The 26,959-nt window shown below is 45.5% G+C and overlaps 2 protein-coding genes across 3 annotated transcripts; one reads left to right on the plus strand and one right to left on the minus strand.

Annotated features, from left to right (window-relative positions):
* Window positions 1-8,545: 8,545 nt before the first annotated feature.
* Window positions 8,546-26,607, plus strand: LOC147462607 (putative pentatricopeptide repeat-containing protein At3g13770, mitochondrial). Of its 2 annotated transcripts, none has more exons than XM_086484511.1 (2): window positions 8,546-8,738; window positions 23,082-26,607. In XM_086484511.1, exon 2 carries the CDS (start codon window positions 24,425-24,427, stop codon window positions 24,890-24,892), a length of 468 nt encoding a protein of 155 aa, XP_086340637.1. In that variant the 5' UTR covers window positions 8,546-8,738; window positions 23,082-24,424; the 3' UTR covers window positions 24,893-26,607. The 2 variants fall into 2 exon arrangements, with proteins under 2 accessions (XP_086340637.1, XP_086340641.1); XM_086484515.1 differs by having other exon boundaries at window positions 23,125-26,607.
* LOC147462608 (uncharacterized) lies at window positions 19,500-20,790 on the minus strand. Its single transcript, XM_086484509.1, has one exon. It carries the CDS (start codon window positions 20,785-20,787, stop codon window positions 20,074-20,076), a length of 714 nt encoding a protein of 237 aa, XP_086340635.1. The 5' UTR covers window positions 20,788-20,790; the 3' UTR covers window positions 19,500-20,073.
* Window positions 26,608-26,959: the final 352 nt, after the last annotated feature.

Raw genomic sequence — 26,959 nt, forward strand, 5'->3', positions numbered from 1 at the left:
GAGTATAAAGATGCTTAGGGCTCTTAATAGTTGGACCCAAGCATATTTTCTTGAAGTCCTAGAAAACAAGAATAAAATTTTTCTTCATGAACTGTATCACCTAACTAGTATTTGGTAAAGTCTAGTGTCCCACATTATACTATTGGATTGGCAAACTAGATCTACTCCAATTTTTGAATGAATATGCCACTTTAGTTTATGTAGCCTTCACATTTTATGTTTTTCCAAGTCTTGCCCTTGTTGCGCTCCGAATTGGTGAGACAACATTAACATCGTGCAAGATTTACATTGCCATAGTTTATGGAAATGGGTTAAACAAAATAGACCTATAAAAGGGCACAATAAAAGGAAAAAGACACAAGAACCCTTCAATCCCCAATCAAAATCACTTATGTTGATGTCTTTGCCCACCACTCCTTCCATGGTGGAGCTTAGACGGCCAGAGACATATGACTCTTGTGACCGGCCTTGCTAATATAGCACCTAGTCCTCAAGTAAGTAGGAGCAAACATGAAATCTTTTCTCCTCCAATACAATATAATTTAAGAATATTCTAGTTGTTAATGGTTTCTTGGGACCCTCAAGAATCTATGCTTCTCAACTCACAAAGTAATACTTTATGCCTTATGCTCTACCAATAAACCTAAATTCCTATCCAAACCAAAGGTTTACCACTAGTTTGGTAACCTAACAGGACATAAAAGTGTCATTTCAGGGTTTTGGAAAAATTCCAAAACCATAGTAGATCCATTCATTTTAAAAAATCTTTTATGAGCTTATAGTTCAAGGACTACCACATATGGCAAAAATGAGAAACTTATAGAATTTCTCATCTCTTGGTCACAACAAGCCTCCAAAGTTTATGGACCATTGCATTTTGCCCAAAACATCCATTCCTTACGGTTGATTGCATATAAGTAAGAGTGGGGATTTTTGTAGGACATGAGATAAAATGCATCGTTAACTTCAATGGGTTGGTGATCAAAACATATGGTTGCTTTTGCCTCACTATTTTTGTTTGAGGCAAAAAAAAAGGTACAAAAAAGTTATATTTTTGCCATTTTGCGGACCTATCATTAAAGTTTCTATAGTCATGCTCAATACATATACTATATACATGTTTTCTTAGTTCCCTTTGGGGATTTGTATTCAAAAGGAGCCATGGAGCATGTCAAAGAATAATGGATCTCTTACTAAGTGGAATCTTGGGAATAATGATGAAGTGCTAAATATAGCAAACATGTCAAAATTGGGTTTAGCATTATGACCTCTAGAATCCCATAGAAACTACTCAATATCTAGACAAATTTGTAGTTTATGATTAGATATGGTTACTCTACAAAATACACACAATTGGCCTAACAAACTAGCAATATTGAGAAAGCTATGCTTGCTATACTAAAATGTCTTGTATTCTTCAGCAATCAAAAAACTCAACCATCATCATATACTATGCTATATTAGGTCCCCCAAAACTCAAGGAAGATTAGATTTATGTTATACATGCCACTTACACAATAAAAACTGCATTTGGATATTAAGAAAGCCACCAAAAAAATCATGAAAGTGTTAATTTTGGCCAAAAACAGGATTATGCAATTCTTGTAAGTTGGTCATAACTTTCAATTTTAACAATTAATTCTTCCTAGAAGCATCAGAACATGTTGAGAACTATGAAGGCTTATACTCTAGCAATCTAAATCTCACAAACATGAAGTTTAGAGTGTTATAGTTGCAAAACTTTGAAAAAAAGCCAAAAACAGGACCCATTTTTTCACACAGTTTAGGTTCAAAAATGTTGTGCGATGGTAAGGTTAATGGTGAGATCGATATTGCAAAAAAAAAAAAAAAAGTCAAGTTTTTTTCAGCTCATAAGATAAATTTGTTGATATATAGCACCTAGAAATTCATTCTCATACTCTTCAAATACTTCAAGCAAAATGGTCACTTAACAGGACACAAAAGTGTCCAAGGACATAAAAATGTCATGTTACCATTTTAGTGTTAATTAAATTAAGTCCAACAAGGTCCTTATAAGAAACTAGGCAACTAGGCTCTACTGGATCCTCCTCCCAACCTCCCTTTATAGGTGGGCTCCTAGCCCCTTGCCCTAAACGGATCCCCTGTCCACACTGCCTAGCCCGGCCCTTGGCCGTAGTCCTTGCCTAGCCTAGTTCTTAGGATACAGGACCCGTGTCCTAACATTACTTCCCCCTTAAGGAAGAGTTTTTCCGTCCTCGAAAACACATGTAGTAACATCTTCTTAAGAATACTGGTGTTCTCTTTTATTGACGTCCCATAAGTGAGCCATTTGTCTGTATGACCGATAATTGGTGCAATGAGGAGGTTCAATGAAACCAAGATGAATATCTTGATTTTCGACATTGTTGTCCATTTGCAACCACTTGGGTCTAAATGGTAACTCCATTTATAACTCACTTGAGTGCTGTAAAGGAGTAACCACAACTAAGAGTCACTTGGGTGTAAATGGTAACTCCATTTATAACTCACTTGAGTACTGTAAAGGAGGAACCACAACTAAGAGTTGTCCAAAGGCATAACCAGTTTTCAGATCTTCTAAAGGTATTGTAATAATGCAAGGAAACCTTGGCGTAACTTTCCATGCAGTTGTGAGCCAGATTTCCTACTCGCCTGAGTATCTTGAACAGTCCGTTACATGTTCATCCCTAATGAAGGTTACTTGCCAACATGCTCTGTCAGCACACCTGGTAAGTCCTTGAGGTATGAAAGTATTGATACAATCTCCAACCCCACCACAAGAGGTGTTCAAAGTCGAAAATCGTACTTAAGCAAATTCTAAAATAGGGAGAAAATCATCTATTTAGAAATGCGTTGTGTTAACGTATGCTCTTAGCAGATCCTTTAGCAGAAGATTACTCTTTGTAATTTTTGTAATCTGCCTATCCCCTTGGATAACTGACAGTACTGAGGTGTGTTTTCCTCACGGTTTACAAACAGCCGTCCCAGATGACTGGTAAACGGGAAATCACAGTAGTGTTTAACATTGGTGAAGAATCAACAATGTCCGAAATAACCATCGTGGTTAACTTGAAAAAATCTACAAACGCCCAAACCGAGCCATGACCTCTATTGGTGATTTAGTGGATCCAAAAGTAATCTCAAAGAGATAGTGCACATAGAGTGCAAAATGCTTCATAAGCAACAATCTGTGGAATATGCATGCCGTTCCAAATCAGCCCTTGCTAAACACTAGGGCCCATAACACCTAGTATGCATGCATTTAGCAAAACTTAACCGAGCCTGTATATCCATAATGATGCTTGCCAATACTTATGGCAAATGTGATACGCCTAGCATGCAATAAAAAGAATGTAAATAGTTCTGAAAAGAAACTAAATACTTTTAGTTTGCAATATTTTGCAAGCCTTGCTGAAACGTCCGAATCACAATAAAAGGTGAAACATTGATCACTTCTAGATGCATTCCAATGAAACTTTTTCATTAACAGCTTATAGCCTTGCTATATGTATAAACAACCATCTGTAATGTTGTTTAGCAGTACTTGTATCTTAACAAGTCATTCTAAGTATCCGACAATTTCTGGCCATGAAATTGCTCCTGATACATCGTGCTAAAAATGGTCTAGAAAACAGATGTGACCAGCACCTAGGGACTTTGTCGTGACACATAATTGACATAATGGTGCCAGTGTTAGTCCAGAGATTCATATTCGCCACGTGTGGAATATGTCTCAACTAAGGATGTCTGAAAAAGAACATCGTACAAGTACAAGATGTACTTGTGCGTGGAGTAGCTCTAAACACTTTACGACAAGAGTGAGAGGGACCCTCATTCATTGCTCCACACTAGCTAAACCTAACTCCTTGAGTTCCTAGACCATGTTGTATCCCATGTGACAACATGTGCCAAATTGAACCCTACAAGTAGGTTCGTAACAGCATAAAGCAGAAAGATAGATTGGACACTTGGCCCAAAATACTTTGTGCCGTCATGCCCTTGGCATGGCTCTGTAACATTCAAGCGTACTTAGACGTCTTGAAAAAACCAATCAAAGCATACTAAAAGTGGAAGAATACCAAACCAATAGATGCGTACCTGGAGATTTGAACGTAATTACCTGTATTATTCGAATGGAGAGGAGCACGTCCCCTACCTGAAAAAAACAAACAGTATTGCACTGGAAACCCTGGGTGTTGCCTTTGCAATCCAAGCCCTTGGATTAGAATCTACGTAGTCAAACCCCTTGGTAAGACTCTTTGTAGAAACTGCTCAACTAGCAGATAACGGTAACCAACATAGTCAACCGTGTACAGAATGATTGGAATGAACTTGAAAAGTGTGTCCGTCCGCTACCGTGTGTGGTAGATTACGGAATTCTTTCCTTGGAGAGATCAACTGTAATCCTTAATGCAGACCAAACTATGATCCTTAATGCCTATGGGGTGATGTAACAATCACCCGCCAGGTCTTACCCCAAAATAGTGGTACCGTGACCACAAAGCATCATAACCACCTGAGGCTATAGAATGCTATAGACAAGATGTCGTGACCTTGATCTCCCGACTAGGACTACCTTGATCTGTCGTGTAGAAAAAGGACACTATCTGTGAGGCATTGAGAAGAGAAACACCTCACAAGAAAACAGGAATGACTCATAGGCATGAGAGTCGTATCCAAGTGACGTACCACAGCGTAACTCATAGTCAAAATTATGGTAAAAGAACCACCAAGACAAAGTGTCATCAATCTGCTAAACTGATCCTCATGCCTTGCATGTAAGGACAAAACACCTCAAGTGTATACTACACTTGCAACTTTGTGCATAATGAGGGTAGACATTCATTAAATCCCAACACTGCAGTGAACCAACTAGATGTTCACAAGAGAAGTTCATGGCTCCTAGCCTAGCTTGAAGTCGGACAAGCCTTGCTTACCAAATCCTAGTTGTGTCTTGCACAAGTCGAGAAATAACAACAACTCAAGCAGCTCTAGTGTTGCATCTTACAACTCCCCACATGCCTTACATGTGGTGTATACCTAGCATACAAACTTTGCTTGATGAGAGGTTATCTCAAAGACAAGAGAGTTGAACACAACTCTTTTTTCCCACATAGAGGAGAAAGCGTGTCTCATCAAAGTATTAAAAAGTCTCAATGGGACAACCACTGGAATTACGCCTTGCATATTCCCTGTTGAAATTTCTAACACATGCTCGTAGCAGTGTGTCCTGTAGCTCTGGAGTCACAGATGGAATCACAGGCGAGCTAGCATCTTCAGGCATCAAAAAGGTGTACCCTCACTCAACATACGAGGTCATGCTCAACTCGCAGAGTATGCCTTGTCATGCGAGTAGGGTGGATACCAATTCGGGCAACCAAGAGAGTCCCAAGCAACATGTAATGAGTCTCAACCATATCATGCGAGTGACATGATGGTTAACTTCGGACCCTCATGCATGCCATGCATGCTAAGCTTTGCCAACCCTTCATGCTTTGACAAGCGACTTTACCTGCATGTGATTACGGCATGCTATCACGACCGGCCTTGCCGTCATGGTAGTAGGATTTGCGTTACCTTGGGATATCACTGAAATCTTCATGGATTCAAAAACCGGCCTTGCTTTACCCGTACAACCTTGTAAGGGAATACCATCAAGAGCTTGTATATGCCTTACATATATGGCTCATTGGCACACGTGGAAAATTCATAAAGAGCATGAGCGAGTAGACCATGGCTCATGCAATAACTAGGGACATGCCCGTATCATGAATCCAAATGCATACTTGCCTCAAGGATACAAGATTATGCCCAATCCGTGAGGGCATGTCCTCACCATGCAGACAGAGTAGGTCGAAGTAACCTTCCACATACAATAGTTTACTCTGACTCGAACAAATAGTGCACCTAGTGCCACAAGCATAACATACGGACACTCACAACCATGCCGTAGACACTTATTGATGAGGTCCAAATCCCTTGGAAGCATAAAAATATGCCTTGTATGCATGGATCACACCTTGTGAAAGCTTGCTTAATCAACTCAATCAACATACGAACATGCCGTGCATGCCATAAGTTGCCTATAATCCTCCTAGGAATGGGCTTCTTCCTTATAGGCGGGTTACCATAGAAAAATTGTAGGTACACATGTACACCAAGGCATGTCGTACATGTTGTCTAGACATGTCTTACATGCCTGACACACGGAGTCCTACTCTAAGATATGCATAATAGAACTCGTAAAGAAAACGATTCCTGCATGAAATTAAGAGCATACCAGGATAGATAACTTGGTGGAGATGTCGGTGTCACATGCCAAGAACCAGCAATGTGCTTGTCTCCATTAAGGATCATCTTATAGACATCCCGAAAATGAATTACTTCAGCAGATATCGCGAGTGCAAAACCAAGTTGGGATTCGCTCCAGCTTGAAACGCTGACTACATGTCATGAGCCGAGGTTGCAAGCCAAGATCTGCATACTCTGATGCTCATTTAGGAAGGAGTGCCTCAGCCGAGAGGAAAATTTTTGCATGCTTCTTGCAATTATTCGGCAGTTTTGGTGCGTGAAGCTCCGCCTACACATATAAGCCCGAAATTAAATTCTGTGGGAAGAAAACGCAGCAGTTCTGGGCTTGATGAGTGCGCCCTTGCCTCACAAGCGAGTTTGGGTTGTGTAAGCTTTAATCTGGGCGCCACTAGCACCCTCTCTCTTCTCTTGGCCTGAGCAGCAAAACCGAGATCACTAGGCAGCCTGGTGATATGGAGCGCAAGACATGATTTTCTGGTCCTCCTCTTGGTGATCCAGATCGCAAATCCAGCCTCAGTGGCCCGATTTGAGCGGAAATCAGGTTTTTCTTCTTCACCTTGTGGTGATTTTGAGGGTAAGTCCACCCGAAGAGCAGCCTGAGAGAAAACAAATTTAGCTTTTCTGGGCCTTCATCTGATTCTCGTATATACTGTGGCGATGCTTTTCCACACCTCCATTTGATTATCGTGCATCCATGGGCTGGCATCGTACTGATGCGGATGCTTTATCATCGCAGGCATGCACCATCTGCCAAAGCTTGCCGCTACAGGAAATCAAGAAGAGCCACACGAATAAGCATGACTTTTTTTTGAGGCAAGCTAAGGACGTCCTTCTCTTTGTTCTTCTTGCAGGCAGCAAACGATAGTCGTGACTCGCGAGCATGAAAACGTGCGAAGATAAAGCATTCCATAGCCATACGTTGTGAGAGGGGAGAGAGAGAGAGAGAGAGAGAGAGAGAGAGAGAGAGAGAGAGAGAGAGAGAGAGAGAGAGAGAGAGAGAGAGAGAGAGAGAGAGAGAGAGAGAGAGAGAGAGAGATACTCCATGTCTGCCATGCGTGACAAAGAAGAAGCGGAAACTGTGCTCCACCTCCATAGCCAGAAGCTCTGATACCAATATAAGAAACTAGGCAACTAGGCTCTACTGGATCCTTCTGCCAACCTCCCTTTATAGGTGGGCTCCTAGCCCCTCGCCCTAGACGGATCCCCTGTCCACACTGCCTAGCCCGGGCCTTTGCCGTAGTCCTTGCCTAGCCTAGTTCTTAGGGTACAGGACCCGTGTCCTGACAGTCCTATTTCACCCATGAACAAGACCTCACCTAACTTGAAAGTTAGGGTCCCACCTACATTTGGGCTTCTCCTATTGGCAATGGCCTCAAGCACTCTGCATATTTGGTGGTGTCATAAGGTTGGATACATTATGATAGCAAGGAATTTTTCTTAAAGTTGTAAGCAATGCTCACTTATCCATGTTTGTAGTATGAATTTCTTGGTTGAAAAGGAAAAGGCTTTCTCAGTCAAAAGTTGAGCATTTTAGTGATACATCCTGGAAAAGACCTTGGATTTTTGTCATAGATCCAGGTTCTCTCATTAGTTTGACCTCAAACAACAAGGTCAGTAAATTCGTGCAGTGTGGTGGCTTTGGTTTCCAAGCATCACAAGCCTGTCCTCTAACAAAAGAAAAGGGAGGATTGTGGTTTTCAGCTACAAAAAAAGTTATTAAAAAAAAATTGTAAGATAACCACTTCAGTTCTTGTCTTTTGGCATGTTCTTATATTTTACCCCCCTCCATGTGGGGGGTGCCAAAACTCCCTTTAAGTGCCACGAGTGCAAACCATGGGATCGACGATCCATATTCAAATTCATGTCGCCGTTGAATCTTGGCCGTCCATCCCAAGATTAGTGCAATAAAAACTAATCTCGAGATGGAGGGCTTAATCTCAAAACGCCTTGCACCCATGAATTGAACCCTCGTGAATAGGGTTAAAGCTCGACACCCTAACCATCACGTCCAAATGCATACGTTGCTTTAAATGTGGGATCATGCATTTATAATTTCAAAAAGTATAATCTTGGGATGAAAAAACCAAAATTTCAAAATTAGTTTTTACGGATCTAATGGTCGAGATCCGACGATAGCTCCAATTTGAATATGGGCCACCGATCCCACGGCTTGGACCCCGTGGGATATAGACAAGGGGAATGTACGTCAAAAGTTTCAATGGCAACTCGAGTACCGAAAGGAATGAAGGTGTGAAACAGGGAGTCAATGAGCAGATCGAAAAGGATACGCGAGAGTGTTGAAAACGATTTACATCAGCTTGGGTTAAAAGCAGTGCTGGAAGGCTGGCTGAGCCTGAGGTGGTGGTGGTGGTGCGTGCCTCTTTCCATCATTTGCCGCTTCTTCCAATACCCTCAACAGTGACCGTGTATGATCTCTCTCTCTCTCTCTCTCTCTCTCTCTCTCTCTCTCTCTCACTCACACACACACACACACACATACGTATTTGCTTTGCTCATCAGCCCCAGCATGACGAGAGAATTTCTCGCAATGGAGAAAACCAAAACAAGAAGATTTCCTCTCGTGGGTTGTGAATTCCCATGCAATCTGTTCATCCTTCCAAAATTCGTATTGCTCATTTTCAATTGTTCAAAACTCTAGTATGCTTCTGCCTTTGTTTGTTTTGAAGTGTATAGGCCTTCACAAAGCTTGCCTTTACTTGGGAAGCAAATATGCTCATTCCCTTCAAGAAAGATACCTTCTTGTACCAATGTAATCTTGCTCCATCCATTATTGCTTTAAGAATGTCTTCTCAATTTTTAATGATTGTGGTGCATGGATAGGCACGCATTGTTTATCTCATGTAAGGTGTTGATTGAAACAAGCTTCATCCTGTTTTAAGACGTTAGTTCCATGCTTAGAGCTGCATCCCACTGGGTGCGTGCAGGGCATAGAGTGCAACGGCCGTTGCACTACATGCGCTACAAAAAACAAGAAACAAAGCAAATTTTGTAGCGCATATAGGGGGACGAGGGTTCATTTAATGCAAGCTTTGTGTTGTATGCTCCACAAGCGTCCAACGGGACCAGCTCCCAACACGGATGGGGGGTGACCGCAAGACAAGGGATGAAGTGTTGGATGAGATGGCATTTCTCTCACACACACGTGCAAGAAAAGAGGTGTAATACCAACTTTACCTCAAAGAGGTAAAGTTATTGAGGGGAGGGGGATCAAAACAGTTACCCCACCCTTACATATATTACATTGTGGCAAGGATTGATAGAATGCAAGGAACTTGACGGCTTTGTCCGTGGCAAGTTCATGAATAGCTTGTTTGCAAGTTTTTTTATTTGTAGCTCAAAAAAGTAATGTAAATATATATCACTCACCCCTCTCCAAAAATAAATAAAAAATGGATTCTAGCAAAGATTGAAATGACGCTGGCGTCTACATGCTAACCACATTAGTCGTTCGGAGTTGTACACTTATCAGGGCAACCTTGACCTTAAAAAGTGCCCTTAAATTGGGACATGCCCCAACTCCCTAATGGCCCACCATTGGGGCTTTAATCCAATGAGTGTGTGACTCGTCCTCCGGACGACGGGGGTGACATGCATGGCGATTGAGTGAGCGAAGGAGCGAGAGAGGCAAAGAGGGAAAGAGGGAATGCAATGCCTTGGCCGACATGTATACCAAATGTCGTCTACTTCAGAAAGCACAAAAAAGTGCTTGAGGAGTTGCCTGCCTAGGATGCCCTCTCTTGGAGTGTTCTAATTGTTGCAAGATATGCCAACAGGTGCAAGGCCAGGAAGCTGTCGACTGTTTTTCACACCATGCAATTACCCACGCTTGCATTTTCAAGACATGTGGCACTACGCAAGACACTTATATGGGCAAAAGAATTAACGACAATACTGTTAGTCAAGGGCTTTTGAAAGAAAACGTTTGGCAATGCCTTGGTTGACATCTATGTCAAATGTGGTGTACTCCAGAAAGCATAGAAAGTGCTTGAGGAGCTACCTGTCCGGGATGTTGTCTCTTGGACTTCATTGATTACAGGATATGTCGAACAAGGGCAATGCTAGGAAGCTCTGGGTTGTTTTCAGCGGATGCGAAGCAAGGGCATCTCTCGAGATGCAATCACCTATGCTTGCATCTTGCAGGCGAATGCCACTACTCAAGATGCTAATACTGGCAAAAGAATTCGCAACAATATTGTTAGTCAGGGGCTGTTGAAAGAAAACGTCATGCTTGGCAATGCCTTGGTGGCCAAATGTGGTGTCCTTCAGAACACATAGAAAGTGCTTGAGGAGCTACCGGTCTGGGATGTTGTCTCTTGGAATTCATTGATTACAGGATATGCCAAGCGGGGGCAAGGCCAAGAAGCTCTGGGCTGTTTTCAGCAGATGCAAAGAAAAGGCATCTCTCGAGATGCAATCACTTACGCTTGCATCTTGAAGGCGTGTGCCACCACTCAAGATGCTGATATGGGCAACAGAATTCAGGATGAGATTGTTAGCCATGAGTTGTTGAAAGAAAATGTCGTGCTTGGCAATGCCTTGGTCGTATGTATTCTTAATGTAGTGTCCTTCAAAAAGCAAAGAAAGTGCTTAAGGATTTACCGGTCTGGGATGTTGTCTCTTGGAATCCATTGATTGCAGGATATGCTGAACGAAGCTCTGGGCTGTTTTCAGCGGATGCAAAGCAAAGGCATCTCTCTACATGCAATCACTCACGCTTCCATCTTGCAGGCGTGTGCCACCAATCAAGAAGCTGATACGGGCAAAAGAATTCAGGATGAGATTGTTAGTCACGGCCTGTTGAAAGAAAATGTCGGGCTTGGCAATGCCTTGGGAAAATGTAGGCCAAATGTGGTGTCCTTCAGAAAGCACAGATAGTGCTTGAGGAGCTACTTGTCCAGGATGTTGTCTCTTAGAATTCATTGGTTGCAAGATATGCCAAACGGGGGCAAGGCCACAAATGTTTTCAACGGATGCAAAGTGAGGGCATCTCTCTAGATGCAATCATTTACGCTTGTATCTTGAAGGCATGTGCCACCACTCACAATGCTGATACGGGCAAATGAATTCTCGTTAGTCAGGAGCAGTTGAAAGAAAACATCGTGATTAGCAATGCATTAGACAATATGTATGCAAAATGTGGAGTCCTTCAGAAAAAGTGCTTGAGGAGCTACCTGTTCGGGATGTTGCCTCGTTGAATTCATTGATTGCACAATATGCCAAACGGGGGCAAGGCCAAGAAGCTCTGAGTAGACTTCAGCCGATGCACAACAAGAGCATCTCTCTGGATGCAATCACTTAGGCTTGCATCTTGAAGGCGTGTGCCACCGCTCAAGATGCTGATACTGGAAAAATAATTCATGATGAGATTGTTAGTCTAGGGCCCTTGGTCGATATGTATTCCAAATGTGGTGTCCTTCCTGTCCGGGATGTTGTCTCTTGGAATTCATTGATTGGAGGATATGTTGAATGGGAGCAAGGTCACCAAGCTCTGGGCTGTTTTCAACGGATGCAAAGCAAGGGCATGTCTCTAGATGCAATCACTTACGCTTGCATCTTGAAGGCGCGTGCCACCACTCAAGATGCTGGTACGGGCAAAAGAATTCAGGATGAGATTGTTAGTCACCGGCTACGTGCTTGGCAATGCCTTGGTCGAATGTATGCCCAATGTGGTGTCCTTCAAAAAGCACAGAAAGTGCTTGAGGAGCTACCTGTCGTGGATGTTGTCTCCTGGAATTCATTGATTGCAGGATATGCCAAACGGGAGCAAGGCCAGGAAGCTCTGGGCTTTTTTCAATGGATGCAAAGCAAGGGCATCTCTCTGGATGCAATCACTCACGCTTGCATCTTAAGGGCGCACCACTCAAGATGCTGATACAGGCAAAAGAATTCAGGGTGAGATTGTTAGTCACGGGCCTTGGTAGAATTTATGTCAAATGTGGTGTCCTTCAAAAAGCACAAAAAGTGCTTGAGGAGCTACCTATCGGGGATGTTGTCTGTTGGATTCATTGGTTGCAGGATATGTTGAATGGGGGTAAGGCCAGGAAGCTCTAGGCTGTTTTCAGCGGATGCAAACCGAGGGCATGTCTCTAGATGCAATCATTTACGCTTGCATCTTGAAGGCGTGTTCCACAATGCAAGATGTGGATACAGGCAAAAGAATTTACGTTAATCAAGAGCAATGTAAAGAAAGCGTTGTGCTTGGCAACGCCTTGGTCGAAACGTATGCCAAATGTGGTGTCCTTCAGAAAGCACGGAAAGTGCTTGAGAAGCAACTTGTCCGGGATGTTGTCTCTTGGAATTCATTGATTGCAGGATATGTTGGTTGCAAGATATGCTAAACGGGGGCAAGGCCAGGAATCTTTGAGCAGATTTCAGCGGATGCAAAGCGAGCGCATCTCTTTGGATGCAATCACTTACGCTTGCATCTTGAAGGCGTGTGCCACCGCTCAAGATGCTAATACAGGCAAAAGAATCTATGATGGGATTGTTAGTCAGGGGCTACTAAAAGAATTCATGATGAGATTGTTAGGGTTGCTGTCACAAGACGGGCACCACGTGCCAATAGAAAAGAACAGACGTTTAGCACTTCAATAACAACTGAACTGGAAGAGAGAGACAACACGCGACACAAAGTGGCGGAATTCCACCCCAGAGAGTATTGGCCCCAAACCTTGGCGCCCCTTTCGGTATTTCTTTATATTGCATCAACACAGTACAAGCCGGTACTCCAGACTCTGCACCTTCTCCAGGAAGCATGCCAGAGAATGAGCCCTAACCTCATATTTAAAGGCCCTTGGCTTGAAAAGCACTTACAGTGAAAAGCCTTCAAAACTCAAAAGCTTCTGGTCCAAAAAGCAATGCCAAAAGCTACCAACGTAAATCACGGAAATCCGTACAGCTTGCCACGTCATCAGCCAGCGCAAAACGCATAAATCCGTACAGCTTGCCACGTCATCATGATAGCGCAATTTTCAAAAAATCTGCCACGTCATCAATTTGTGTGTGTGTGTGTGTGTGTGTGTGTGTGTGTGTGCGCGGGTCCTGCTTTATTTGAATCCTTTATCTCACTTGGGGGTCCCCATAAGTTGGTAGGACTTCTTCTTCTGTTACTTGTTCTTCTTAGGGTTTAGGCCCCTCGGCCGGCATCTGTAAGTTGGCTCCATTCTTTAGGCTTTGACACGTCAACAGTTTGTTACGGTTGCTGAAAGAAAACGTGATAAAATCACCTATTCTTTTCTTGAAGGTGTGTGACACACGCAAGACACTGATATGGGCAAAAGAATTCACGATCATACTATTAGTCAAGGGCTGTTGAAAAAAAAAAAGATCGTACTTCGCAATGCCCCAGCCAACATGTATGCCAAATGTCATCTACTTCAGAAATTACAAAAAGTGCTTGAGGAGTTGCCTGCCCCGTATGCCCTTTCTTGGAGTGTTTTGATTGTGGGATATGCCCAACATGGGCAGCGCAAGGAAGGTTCGGGCTATTTTCAGAGGATGTGAATTGAGGCAATATCTCAAGATGCAATTACCTACGCTTGCATTTTTAAGGCATGTGGCACTACGAAAAATCTACAATATTTACTTATCTAAGATACATACTGGCAAGAATGAAATGAAATTTCGTTAGTCTCAAGATTCCTTTATTCCCCCTCCTTGCCACAGGCGCTTGGTCCTTGTCCTTACCTCGGTTGTGCTGCCTCAGCCATCGTCCACAATGCGCATGCTTGCATTTGCACCCAAGTCCACCTGTATGCCATTTACCTTCCTGCTCTGTTCTTCTCGTCATCCCTCCTCCCATTGGCATATAGCGTGCTCCTGCACACGACTCTGCGCCATTTGGCTTGTGCTTGCAGAGATGAGGTAGCAATCTCTCTCTCTCTCTCTCTCTCTCTCTCTCTCTCTCTCTCTCTCTCTCTCTCTCTAGCCTCCTACACCAGATTCTGCCCGAGTACCACTGCTCCTCCCTTGAGGGCAAATTGCGATCTCTAGGTGAGATGTGTCTCACCTAATGCCATAGGTTGTCAATACAAGGCGCCAAGGCCTGCACTTACCATATAAATGCTTTCTTTGCATGTCCTTCCAGAGAGAGATAGACAGATTGATTTATCATCCACAGAGAGAGAGAAATGAAATGAAATGAAATGTTATATTAACGTCTTCAAAAGGCCAAAGTGACCTATGAGACCAGAAAGTTACAATGTGGTGGATCTGATACAAAGTCAGAGTCAAAGTAACAAGATGACAACAATGACAAAAATGAAATGACAAATGTCACAATAAAATACTATGGAATCCTAAACTACTAGGTGTGAACTAAGCAGCTAGCTGGGATAGCTAGATCACTCCGCAGTCGTGGGCGTCTAGATCTCCCAGCTCAGTCGCTCGGTCAATCAGTGTGCCTCTGGTGTGAGACGACGAGCTCTGTGTAGTAACTCCTCCGGGTGTCTAGTGGCAGCTCTAAAGAAATCTGTGATCTGTCTCTGGGACTGGCTAGCCTCTCCTCTCATCAAGCTCTCTCTGTGTCTGCGTAGCTCGAGCAAAAACAAACCGAAGCATCTCTGATCCTCGTATTGCATGACTCTGGAGAATGGTCCAAAGCCCTCTCTGAACAAGCAATGGAAGCGGCCTCGTATCTCGTAGTAGACGGGGCAGTGGCATGTGTAGTGCAACTCTGTCTCAGGCTCGATGTCACACAGGGGGCATGTCCTGGCCTCTGCTGGTACTCCGCTGTATCTCCTAGTCTCGATCCGCAACTGGTGTGAAGATGTACGTATCTGGCCGATAGCACATCATATCCCATGAGACAGGTGGGTGTCCATGTATCTGGGCCTCGTCACAAAACCATCAACTGTAAGTTGGAGGAGATGCTCTCTGTAGAAAGCCATCTTCGTGCCCAGCTCCTGTGCTAGCTGTATCCATGTCCTCCTGGTGTCTAGCTGAGTCAAGTCCTGGCGGATGAGCCTGGTGATCTCGGACTGTGTAAGAGTCAGAGCGGGTGCATCCAGTGAGTACTGGAAGGGAGGCAATCTGTCTATGCTGAACCCATGCGCCTGAAACCATGATGTCATCTCCCCATACCAGCATGTTGTATCTCCCTGCATGGCTAACTGTCGAGAGGACTCAAGTGCAAGGCGGGCATATCTATCTCAGGGAAGTTCCCACATGCGGTGTATGAAGGAGACCGATCTGGTGAGCGCCTCAACCACTAGTGGGGGGGCAGCTAGCTCTGCTCGAACAATAGCACGTGGTACTGAGGCCTTGGCTCTAATGAGCCGCGAGATCATAGAGACTAGAGGCTTCTCCATGTCCCCCCATCCATCACTGCGGCCTGTCCTCCCGTGGTGATCTAATGAAGGTCCCCAAATCTCAGCTCCATAAAGCAATGCAGAAGCCACGAGAGTGTCAAAGAGCCAGAGCTTCGTCCGAGGCTCCTGAAACTGAACCTGTGAACACATCCTTTCCAATCTACCCAATGTTGCATGGGCTCTGGTCAGTCTAGTCTCTTCTGTCCTCCTCAATGAAAATGCTAGCCCACTAAAAACCACTCCGAGGTAAGTGTACGCCTCTATATATTCTACAATCTCCTGGCCATATGTGAATGCTGGCGCTGACCTCCTGATCCACTGTGGGGTGGTATTAAATACCATGACCTTGGTTTTACCAAGGTTGACGGACAAACCACTTTCCTGAGCAAACCTATTCAAAGCATCCAAGTGACGTTGCATCCCCTCCGAAGAGTCCTAGATCAACACAATATCATCATCATATAACAATAATGGAATCCATGTCCCATGAGAGAGCGGGCAGCCCTGCTTCACCCCAATAGTGGAGTGAATCGATGTGGATAGACCCTCTGAGGTGCGTACCTGCCCCAGTACTGACCTGTATAATGCCATGACCCCCCAAATGAGCTCTGTGGGTACTCCCATCTACTGTAATCTGCGCATCAATCTAGCTCTAGGCACTGTGTCAAATGCTTTGCGGAAATCCACAAAGCTACAATAGATCCGTCTCCCACGCGATCTACCCTCCTCAATGATGGCTCTGAGTGTCAAGATATGGTCAAGAGTAGAAAAAACCCTCCTGAACCCTGCCTACCCGGCTGCGCGTATCCCCTCCCTCTCTGCCCATCTACTCAGCTGCTGCTCAAGAATAGATGCGTACAACCATGCCAATGTGTGTCCAATCATGATAGTGCGATAATTCCCAGGCTCCATAGGGTCTCCCGACTTGAAGATAGGTACAATAGTAGATAGGCTCCAAGTATCAGGCAAGCCCTCACAAATGGCACGGTTAAACATCACTGCTAGAAGCTCTGCTAGTAGATATTTGGCATGCGTGAAATGCTCAGCCACTAAACCATCATGATCGTATGCTCTCCCAGTCCTCATCCTGTCAATGGCCTTCCTCACCATCTCCGCGGTGAAAAAAGCACATGTGTGTGGGCATGGATCGGGAGGGGCGGGAATGGGGGGCTGCTCAAGAACTGTGTACAGAGATGATGCGTACTGGCCCCAATCCTCTGTAGAAGTGATGGCGGGGGGGGAAGAGTGCTCCTGAAAGAGCCGCCATGCCTCACGTGAGTCCTGACTCAAGAACAACTGACATAGATCCTGCTCTAGTCGAGCCAAAAATGCCCTCTTCTTTCGCCTCACTAGGCGTCGGAAGTCAATCTGTGACTGTCTGTGAGTGATGTCCCCCAAATCACCTCCCTCTGAAGTCTAGCTCTAGTGTCCCGGCATTCCTCATCATACCAACTGTTCTTGGGCATGCTCCCCGAACGGCGTCTCTGCTCAGGCTGGGTATGTGGGTATGTCTCTGCTACTGCATCATGTAGTGTCTGTGTCAATATAGTAGTAAGCTCCTCCAGAGGTCACCCTGGCTCCTCTCTGCATAGGCGTCTGTAGATCCCATCTATGTATACAGAGTCTGTCTCCCGCGTGAAGGTGTAGCGAGTAGGGGCTGCTGTCCGTAGCCTGTGTGCTACACTAAACTGAAAAGCGATGGTCATTGACACTAGAGCATGCATGATCCACTGCCACACCAACAGGTCTGGGTCCAACCGTGAGATCCTGGATACTAGAGATGAGGCTCGGCTGTGCCATGACATAATCCACTGTGCTGGCTCCATGTTTGTGTGGAAAGCATGTAAAACCCCCTGAAGCGGGAAATCTCTGTAGGCCATTCAAGATGGCCAATACATGTGCAGTCCCCATGTCTATCAAGTGTTGTCCATACTCAGTGTGTTCTCCATCTTGTGATAGTCTGGATAGGCCCGTCTCTGCAGCATCCAGCTCTCTCAGCATCTCCTCTGAAGTATCATAAACTACTGTCTGATGATGGGCAGTCCTAGCATTGAAATCCCCTAGGATGATGATGTCACCATCTCTAGAGAACTCCCATATGTCATCATCCAAAATAGAGAAAGGGGACTGTCCTCTGGGTGGTGCATACACTGACGTGCTCGGGGGAAAGTAGCAAGTAGCAATGTAAAGATATATGTCTGTCTCTGCTCTCAGTCTCACCCACATGTACCTAGCTTGCTCATCTCTGCGGGCTATATGTATCAATGGCTGCAACTCCTCCCTGAATAACACTGCCACTCCTCCTGATCCTCGCCCTCTGCGCTCTGATCGTGTCTCCTGTCTATAGGCAGTCTCCCATCTATATCCACTAATGTGAGGCATAGACTGCCCAGGGGCGTGATGTGTCTCAGAGTAGAAGACGATGTCTCTTCCCCTGAAACTATCCTCAAAGGCGCCCACATCAAGTCGCATAGATCCATAACAATTCCACATGGCAACTTTGAGGGTGGTCCCATGGGTCTCGCACCATCATGTGGAGCGCCACTCTACAATCACAACCCAGCCATCTCTATAGAAGGCCGTCTTTCCCTTCTCCCTTGCCGCTTGAATCTCTGGCATTACCTCTCTCATATGCGCAAGCTGTGTGAGAGTGAGGTCATCTCCAAGGAATATGCCCGTTTTCTTTAGTGTAGGACGCTTCTTCAAGAAGTCCTTCTTTGCCTCCATGGATGGGAAACGGATGATTAGAGCTCTCCCTTTTGAAGTCTCCCCATTGCCTTGTGTCTTCTTCCCCACCCTCCATGCTTTTGTATGAGTAGCCTCACTACCCATCATGCGGAGAAGTTCTTCAACTTCCCCTTCCACCTCATCTCGGTCTTTTAGACCGGTTACTCTTATATGCAAAGCTCTGGTTTTCCTTTGTTGTTCTTCTTCTAGAGTCATGTTGATGATTGTAGGAGTGGGGACAGATGTGGTTTCTTTCCCTTTCCCTTTCTTAGCGACTTCTATCCACTTCTCGGCCTCATCCGCCTTCTTTTGCGTCTTCGTGATCACATCCATCCACGAAGACGTCCTTACCATTTTTTGTTTCTCCTCCTCTTTGATCATCCATACTTGCTCTTTGATGACCTTGATTTCCTCTACTACCGAAGGCTGGAATTCCCCCTCCTCTAGTCCACTGCTCGCTCTATCAGCAAGTTCTCGCTTGAGAGCTGAGACCTCTTCTTTAAGTGCTTTGGAGTCCGCCTTAAGTGCTTGTAGCTCTGCGTGCAGGTCCTCTTTCTCTTTCTTCCACTGCGCACCTTCGTTGAGAAACATTTGAAGAAGGTTGGCCTTTTCTTTCCACCATCCCTCCATATCTGCTTTCCAGTCTTTCATCTCCCTTTCCATTTGTGTAATCCGCTTGTTTGTAAGCACAACTTACATACCGGCGAAGCAGTCATGACCTCCATCAAAAAATATCAAAAAAAAAATACAATCTGCACTTCTGACAGGTCAACCCACTATGTCCACATCACACATACATCCCTGTCCCGCATAATGCATACATGTGTGTTCCCCATATCAATCATACATTTTTTGAGATTTTCCTTTTCTGCAAATTTCTGTCAATGCTGAAATTGATGTGACTCTGAAATTCTGAAATTTCCCTGCAGGTCTGCAACTCGTGAAAAATGTAAATGTAAATTCTGTATTTTCTAAATCTGCAGGTCTGAATAAATTTTGCAGTTTCGAAAAAGGTCCGAAAAATTTCAGGTGTGACTGCGCGCTTTTGCCCTGTAATGCACCTACGGACTTGGGGGGGGCGCAGTCCAGCCACGAGTAAGGGGGAGGAGGGGGGGGGGGGCGCAGTCCAGTTGATTACGTGTTGCTGTGAGAGAGTAAACACGTTGCTATCCAGCTGAGAGAGAGCGCGTGGGACTGAGTGGGCTGCGTGGGCAGCGCAAAACAGAGCAGTAGTAGGTGGCGTGAGGGCTGCAACGGGTGAGGGGCGTGAGGGGCTGCAGCAGTAGGTGGCGAGAGGGAGAGGCAGTAGGCAGTAGGTGGAGAGAGAGAGAGAGAGAGAGAGAGAGAGAGAGAGAGAGAGAGTCCCTCGCACACTGCAGGAGCAAGGATCCCAAGGCTCCTGTGCGTGCTCTAAGCAGAGAGAGCTTTGGGGTGTGTGTGTGTGTGTGTGTGTGTGTGTGAGAGAGAGAGAGAGAGAGAGAGAGAGAGAGAGCCACACGTGGTCGCTAGCATGCAAATGGAGAGAGAGAGAGAGAGAGAGAGAGATAGATTGGATTAACGTCCACGAAGGTCATATATGACCTATGGGACCAAAAACACAGACATTACAACGATTCATTCTCAGTGTGGGCTGATACATATCAGTTAAGGACTGAGGGTCCATCAAGAGAGTAGGGTAGGAAAAAAGGAGAAAACAAACAAAAACCTAAGGGTCGGCTGTGGAGAGAGCTGGTTTGGGATTTCGGAATTCTTGGATGATCGCTTTGCCTCCTCGATAGACTGCCCATTTGCCTTGCTTACGCGCTTCATGCACCTTCTTAAGCTCGCTCGCTTTACTCTTGAGTTGATTCATGGTCAGTTCTTCTGCAATCCAAAGCTTGGTTTCTTTGAGAAGGCGGGATTGACGTAGAAACTTTACCCGCTCCTCTTTGTTCTTGAAGGTAAGGACACAATGCTCGGGACGTACATGACGATGTGTGTCATTGATCCAAGCGACATTCTCTGACTTGATGTTGACTGGCTCAATAATATTGTTGAGTTTGATGATTGCCTCTTCAAGGGTGTCCTCAACAGTGCACCACTGCAAGGGGAGCCCACCGATGCGTACCTTGAGGGCATTATCTTCTTGAGATTTTTGTTCGGAGATTTCCTTTGTTACACACGTCCTTACTTGGGCGATGGTTGTTGAGTGAACTTGGTTAACCTTTGCCTCTACCTCCTTTACCTTGTCGGTGGTGAGGCCAGCCATAGAGTTGAATTGTTCTTCTAATTTGCTCAGGCGAGATTTGAGTTCAAAGTTTTCCTCCAAGACTCGATCAAGAGTTGCTTGCAACTGCGTGATGCGATCAAGTTTGCTAGGGGCTGCCAGTACTGTTGCAAAGCTCGGTCTTGCTTTGGCGGGGGTCTTTGGAGTAGCCATCCCTGTGCTTGAGGAGAGAGAGAGAGAGAGAGAGAGAGAGAGAGAGAGAGAGAGAGAGAAATGAAATGAAATGAAATGTTATATTAACGTCTTCAAAAGGCCATAGTGACCTATGAGACCAGAAAGTTACAAGGTGGTGGATCTGACACAAAGTCAGAGTAACCAAATAGCCTAACAACAGTACAAAACAAAGATATATACAATGGGATTCTAGATTGGTCTATGTGAGCTAAGCTGAAAACTAAGCTAGTTGGGATAGTTGAATCACAGAAGATATAAGGGGGGCGGCTAGTTGGGATAGTTGAATCACAGAAGATCTAGCATCTGTCGTTGGCGAATCTCATCAATTTCCTCCATGGTTAGTAGTCTGACCGGGCGTCGTGCATGCCTGGCCAGCGTGCTCTGAATCTTTTGACGTAGCCTCCGTCGATGCTGTGTAGTCCTGCGCAGTCGTGGGCGCCTGGATTTCCCCAATTCAATCGCTCGGTCAATCAGTGTGCCTCTGGTGTGAGCCGGGGGGGAGCTCTGTTGTGGGAGTGGCTCTTGCGGATGTCCTGTGTCTGCTCTGAAGAAGTCTGTAATCTGTCTTTGAGACTGGTTAGCCTCGCCATTCATCAGGCTCTCTTTGTGTCTGCGCAGCTCGAGCAAGAACAAACCCAGGCATCTTTGATCTTCGTATCCCATTACTCTTGAGAGTGGTCCAAAACCCTCTCTGAACAAGCAATGGAAGCGGCCTCGTATCTCGTAGTAGACGGGGCAGTGGCATGTATAATGCAGCTCTGTCTCAGGTTCCATGTCACACAAGGGGCATGTCCTGGCCTCTGCTGGTACTCCGCTGTATCTCCCAGTTTCAATCCGCAACTGGTGAGACGATGTGCGTAACTGGCCAATAGCACACCGTATCCCATGAGAAAGGTGGGTATCCATGTATCTGGGTCTCATCACAAAACCATCTTCTGTAAGCTGGAGAAGGTGGTATCTGTAGAAAGCCATCTTCGTGCCCAGTTCTTGTGCTGGTTGTATCCATGTCCTCCTGGTGTCTAGCTGGGTCAGGTCTTGGCGGATGAGCTTGGTGATCTCCGACTGTGTAAGAATGAGAGATGGTGCATCCAATGAGTACTAGAATGGTGGTAGCCTGTCTATGCTGAACCCATGCGCCTGAAACCATGATGTCATCTCCCCATACCAGCATGTTGTATCTCCTTGTATGGCTAACTGTCGAGAGGACTCAAGTGCTATGCGGGCATATCTGTCTCTGGGAAGTTCCCATGTGCGGTTTATGAAGGAGACTGATCTGGTGAGCGCCTCTACCACTAGAGGGGGGGCCGCTAGCTCTGCTCGGATAATGGCCCGTGGTACTGATGCCTTGGCTCTAATGAGCCGCGAGATCATAGAGACGAGAGGTTTCTCCATGTTCCCCCATCCGTCTGAGCGACACGGCCTCCCGTGGTGATCCAGTGAAGGTCCCCATATCTCAGCCCCATAGAGCAATGCTGAAGCCACCAGGGTGTCAAAGAGCCAGAGCTTCATCCGGGGCTCCTGAATCTGAACCTGCGAACACATCCTCTCCAATCTACCCAATGCTGCGCGGGCTCTAGTAAGTCTAGTCTCTGCTGCTCTTCTGAGTGAGAATGCAGGTCCGCTAAAAACCACTCCAAGGTAAGTGTAAGCGTCTGTGTACTCCACAGTCTCCTGGCCGTATGTGAATGTAGGTGCTGACCTCCTGATCCACTGTGGGGTGGTATTAAACACCATAACCTTGGTTTTACCCAGGTTGACAGACAAACCACTTTCGTGGGCAAACGTATGCAAAGCATCCAATTGACGTTGCATTCCTTCTGGGGATTCGGAGATCAACACTATGTCATCAGCATATAACAAAAGTGGAATCCATGTCCCTGCCAATTGAGCACCTTTATCCCCATCGCTGTCAATGTAGTCAGAAACCTCATCCACATACATACCGAAAAGAGTAGGAGAGAGCGGGCAGCCCTGCTTCACCCCAATAGTGGAGTGAACCGGTGTAGAAAGTCCCTCCGGGGTGCGTACATGTCCTACTACTGATCTGTACAATGCCATGATCCCCCAAATGAGTTCTGTGGGTACTCCCATTTCCTGTAGTCTGCGCATCAGTCTAGCTCTGGGTACCGTGTCGAAAGCTTTGCGGAAGTCCACAAAGCTACAATAGAGAGAGAGAGAGAGAGAGCCTTTGCTTCCAAGTCGCTGCTTGGAATTCCAATGGGACAGCATCTTCAGATGATGCTCATTAATCTTTTCTTTTTTGAAATGTGTAGCACATACTGATACCAGCAAAATAATTCACGGTGATATTGTTAGTCAGGGGCTATTGAAAGAAAACGTCGTGCTTGGCAATGCCTTGTCGATATGTATGCCAAATGTGATGTAATTCAAAAAGCACAGAAAGTGCTCAAGGAGCCACCTATCCAGGATTTTGTCTCTTGGATTGCATGTTATGCCGAACAGGGGCAAGGCGAGGAAATCCTGGGCTGTATTCAGTGGATGCAAAGCGATGGAATCACTTACGCTTGCATCTTGGAGGCGTGTGGCACCGCTTAAGATGTTGATACAGGCAAAAGACTTCCAATGTCATTCCATTATTTAGTTTGGCTTTTAGGTATTTATTTTACTTATTTGTCAACAACCCTCAGCCCTCATTGTATTATCATCATTTCATTGCCAAGGTTGGTTGGTTCAGCAGTCTCTCTCTCTCTCTCTCTCTCTCTCTCTCTCTCTCTCTCTCTCTCTCTCTCTCTCTCTCTCTCTCTCGTGCCTTCTCCCCTTAGTCTCTATGCTCCCGCATCGTCGACTTTGACAGATTTGCATGTCCCGTATGCCCTCTCTTGGAGTGTTTCGATTGCGGGATATGCCCAACAGGGGCAATCCAAGGATGTTCTGAGCTGCTTTCAGAAGATGCGAAGTGAGGCCATCTCTCTGGATGTAATTACCTACACTTGCATTTTGAAGGCATGTGGCACTACGTAAGACGCTGATATCGGCAACAGAATTCACGATGGTATTGTTAGTCAAGGGTTGTTGAAAGAAAACATCATGCTTGCCATTGCCTTGGTCGATATGTATGCCAAATGTGGTATACTTCAAAAAGCACAGACAGCGCTTGAGGAGCTACCTGTCCGGGATGTTGTCTCTTGGAATTCATTGACTGTAAGATATGCCAAATGGGGCAAGGCCAAGAAGCTCTAGGCTGTTTTCAGTGGATGGGAAGCGAGGGCATATCTCCAGATGCAATCATTTACGCTTACATCTTGAAGGCATGTGGCACCACTTATGCTGATACAGGCAAAAGAATTCACAATGATATTGTTAGTCAGGGGTTGTTGAAAGAAACGTGGTGTTTGGCACTACCTTGGTCGACATGTATGCCAAATGTGGTCTATTTCAAAAAGCACAAAAATTGCTTGAGGAGCTGCCTGCCCGGGATGTGTCACTTGAAGTGCACTAATTTCCAGATATGCCCAACAGGGGCAAGGCCAGGAAGCTCTGAGCTGTTTTCAGCAGAAGCAAAGCGAGGAAATCTCTCTAGTTGCAATCACCTATCCTTTCATCTTGAAGGCGTGTGGTACTACGCAAGACGCTGATATGGGAAAATTGTTTCACAATGATATTAATAGTCGGGGGCTGTTGGAAAAAACCTAGTGCTTGGCATGCCAAGTGTGATGCACTTCAGAAAGCACAAAAAGTGCTTGAGGAGGTTCTTGTCCGGAATGTTGACACTTGGAATGCACTGATTGCAGGCTATGCCAAACAGGGGCACGTCGAGGAAGGTATGGGCTATTTTCAACGGATGCAAAGTGAGGACATCTCTCCAGATGAAGCCGCCTACGCTTTTGTCTTGAAGGCATGTGGCACTATGCAAGACAATGATATGTGCAAAAGAATTCTAGATGATATTGTGAATAAAGGGCTGTTGAGAAAAAACATTATGCTTGGCACTGCCTTGGTCGACATGTATGACAAATGTGGTGCACTCCAGAAAGCACAAAAGTTGCTTGAGGAGCTGCCTGTCCGAGATGTCCTCTCTTGGATTGTTCCAAGTGCGGGATATACCCAACAAGGGCAGGGGTAGGGCCAGGAAGCTCTGGGCTGTTTTCAGAGGATGCAAAGTGAGGGTGTCTCTTCGGATGCAATTACCTACGCTTGCATTTTGAAGGCATGTGGCATTATGCAAGACATTAATATGGGGAAAAGAATTCACAATGATATTGTTAGTCGGGAACGTCATGCTTGGCAATGCCTTGGTCAACATATATGCCAAATCTGGTGTACTTCAAAAAGCACGGCCTAAGTGCTAGAGGAGCTACCAGTCCGGGATGTTGTCTCTTGGACTTTGATTAATTTCAAGACATGCCGAGGCTAGGAAGCTCTCGGCTGTTTTCAGCAGATGCAAAGCGAGGGAATCTCTCTAGATGCAACAACTTACACTTGCATCTTGAAGGCGTGTCACGTGTGGCACCACTCAAGATGTTGATACAGGCCAAAGAATTCATGATGATATTGTTATCATGGGCTGCTGAAAGAAGACGAGGTGGTTGGCACCTTAGTCGACATATATGCCAAATGTGGTCTATTTCAGAAAGCACAAAAGCGCTTAAGGAGCTGACTACCCAAGATGTTGTCTCTTGGAGTGCACTGATTGCACAGGGACAAGGCCAGGAAGCTCTGGGCTGTTTTCAGCAAATGCAAAGCGAGGGCATCTCTCCAGTTACAATCACCTATGCTTGCATCTTGAAGTCATGTGGCACTATGCAAGACATCGATATAAGCAAAGGAATTCACAATGATATTATAAGTCGAGTTGTTGAAAAAAAACCTAGCGCTCGGCACTGTTTTGGTCAGCATGTATGCCAAGTGTGGTGCACTTTAGAAAGCACGAAAAGTGCTTGAGGAGATTCCTGTGCGAAATGTCGACTCTTGGAATGTGCCGATTGCGGGATATGCCAAACAAGGGCATGGCGAGGAAGCTTTGGGCTATTTTCAGCGGATGCAAGGACATCTCTCCAGATGAAGCCACCTACGCTTTCGACTTGAAGGCATGTGGCACTATGTAAGACACTAATATGTGCAAAAGAATTCACAATGATATTGTTAATTAGGGGCTGTTGAGAAAAAAACATCATGCTTGGAAATGCCTTGGTCGACATGTATGCCAAATGTTGTGCACTTCACAAAAAAAAGATCCTTAACGAGTTGCCTCTGCGGGATGTCGTCTCTTGTGCACTGATTTTTTGGTTGTGCCCAACAGCGAGGCAAGGCCACAAAGCTCTGCACTGTTTTCAATGGATGTGAAGTAAAATCACTTATGCTTTGTTCTTGAAGGGATGTGCCATTATGCAAGAACATGGGCAAAAAGATGAAATCACCTATGCTTTGGTCTTGAAGGCTATGCTTACATCTCGAAGGCTTGTGGTATTACGCGAGGTGCTGACATGGGCTTAAAAAATTTATGAGTTGTTGATAATGGAGGGAGGGTGCCCCTAGGTCCTCCTCGCTAAAAATGCACCTGTTGAGTCGAACCCACATAGTGAAAGCTCGCTCATGGACACACAGTTTGCTATTGAAGTCCTGCCCCTGCTTGCACCATGTGAAGACAGACATGCCTGAGAGCAAGGCAAGCAAGAGTGAGGGCTTTAATGGCCTTGGAAGGAGACATGGTGGAGGGTGGTGAGGTACGCCAAGCTACACAACTGTGGAAGGGGGAGTGGTGCAGGCGATGGTGGGGGGCGGCAACACAACAATAGGGAAAGAGGGAGAGAACATGCGGAGAGGGAGAGAGAGAAGGGGGGGGGGGGGGGGGGGGGGGATTAAAATTCCTTAGCCTCCACTCCTCACATCTGGAACGCTCCTTGCATTAGCTTGTGGCACATGGCAATGCAAGGAGCATTAGGAGATAGTGAGATACATGGAGACTAGTATAATCCTTCTTGTTGCTCCTTAGAAAAAAGTGTCTTGGTGGGCCTAAGTATGTATGTGTCCACACACGTCATCAAAGATGTATTTGACAAGGATGCATGATAGATCAGCCAATTACTTGCACACATACATGTACACGATGTATTTGATGAGGATAGGGGTAAAAATGTACACACTAAAGGTTTTCCAAAATTGCTCGTGCACCTGCACTTTACATGATGGT

Source organism: Adiantum capillus-veneris, chromosome 2 (assembly GCF_014529385.1).
Source record: "Adiantum capillus-veneris isolate H3 chromosome 2, ASM1452938v2, whole genome shotgun sequence".
NCBI classification, from domain to species: Eukaryota; Viridiplantae; Streptophyta; class Polypodiopsida; order Polypodiales; family Pteridaceae; genus Adiantum; species Adiantum capillus-veneris.

What these genes read in the sequence shown, in the direction of transcription:
- LOC147462608 (XM_086484509.1), bottom strand. Translation starts at nt 20,787, where the DNA reads ATGGCTACTCCAAAGACCCCCGCCAAAGCAAGACCGAGCTTTGCAACA.
- LOC147462607 (XM_086484511.1), top strand. Translation starts at nt 24,425, where the DNA reads ATGATATTAATAGTCGGGGGCTGTTGGAAAAAACCTAGTGCTTGGCAT.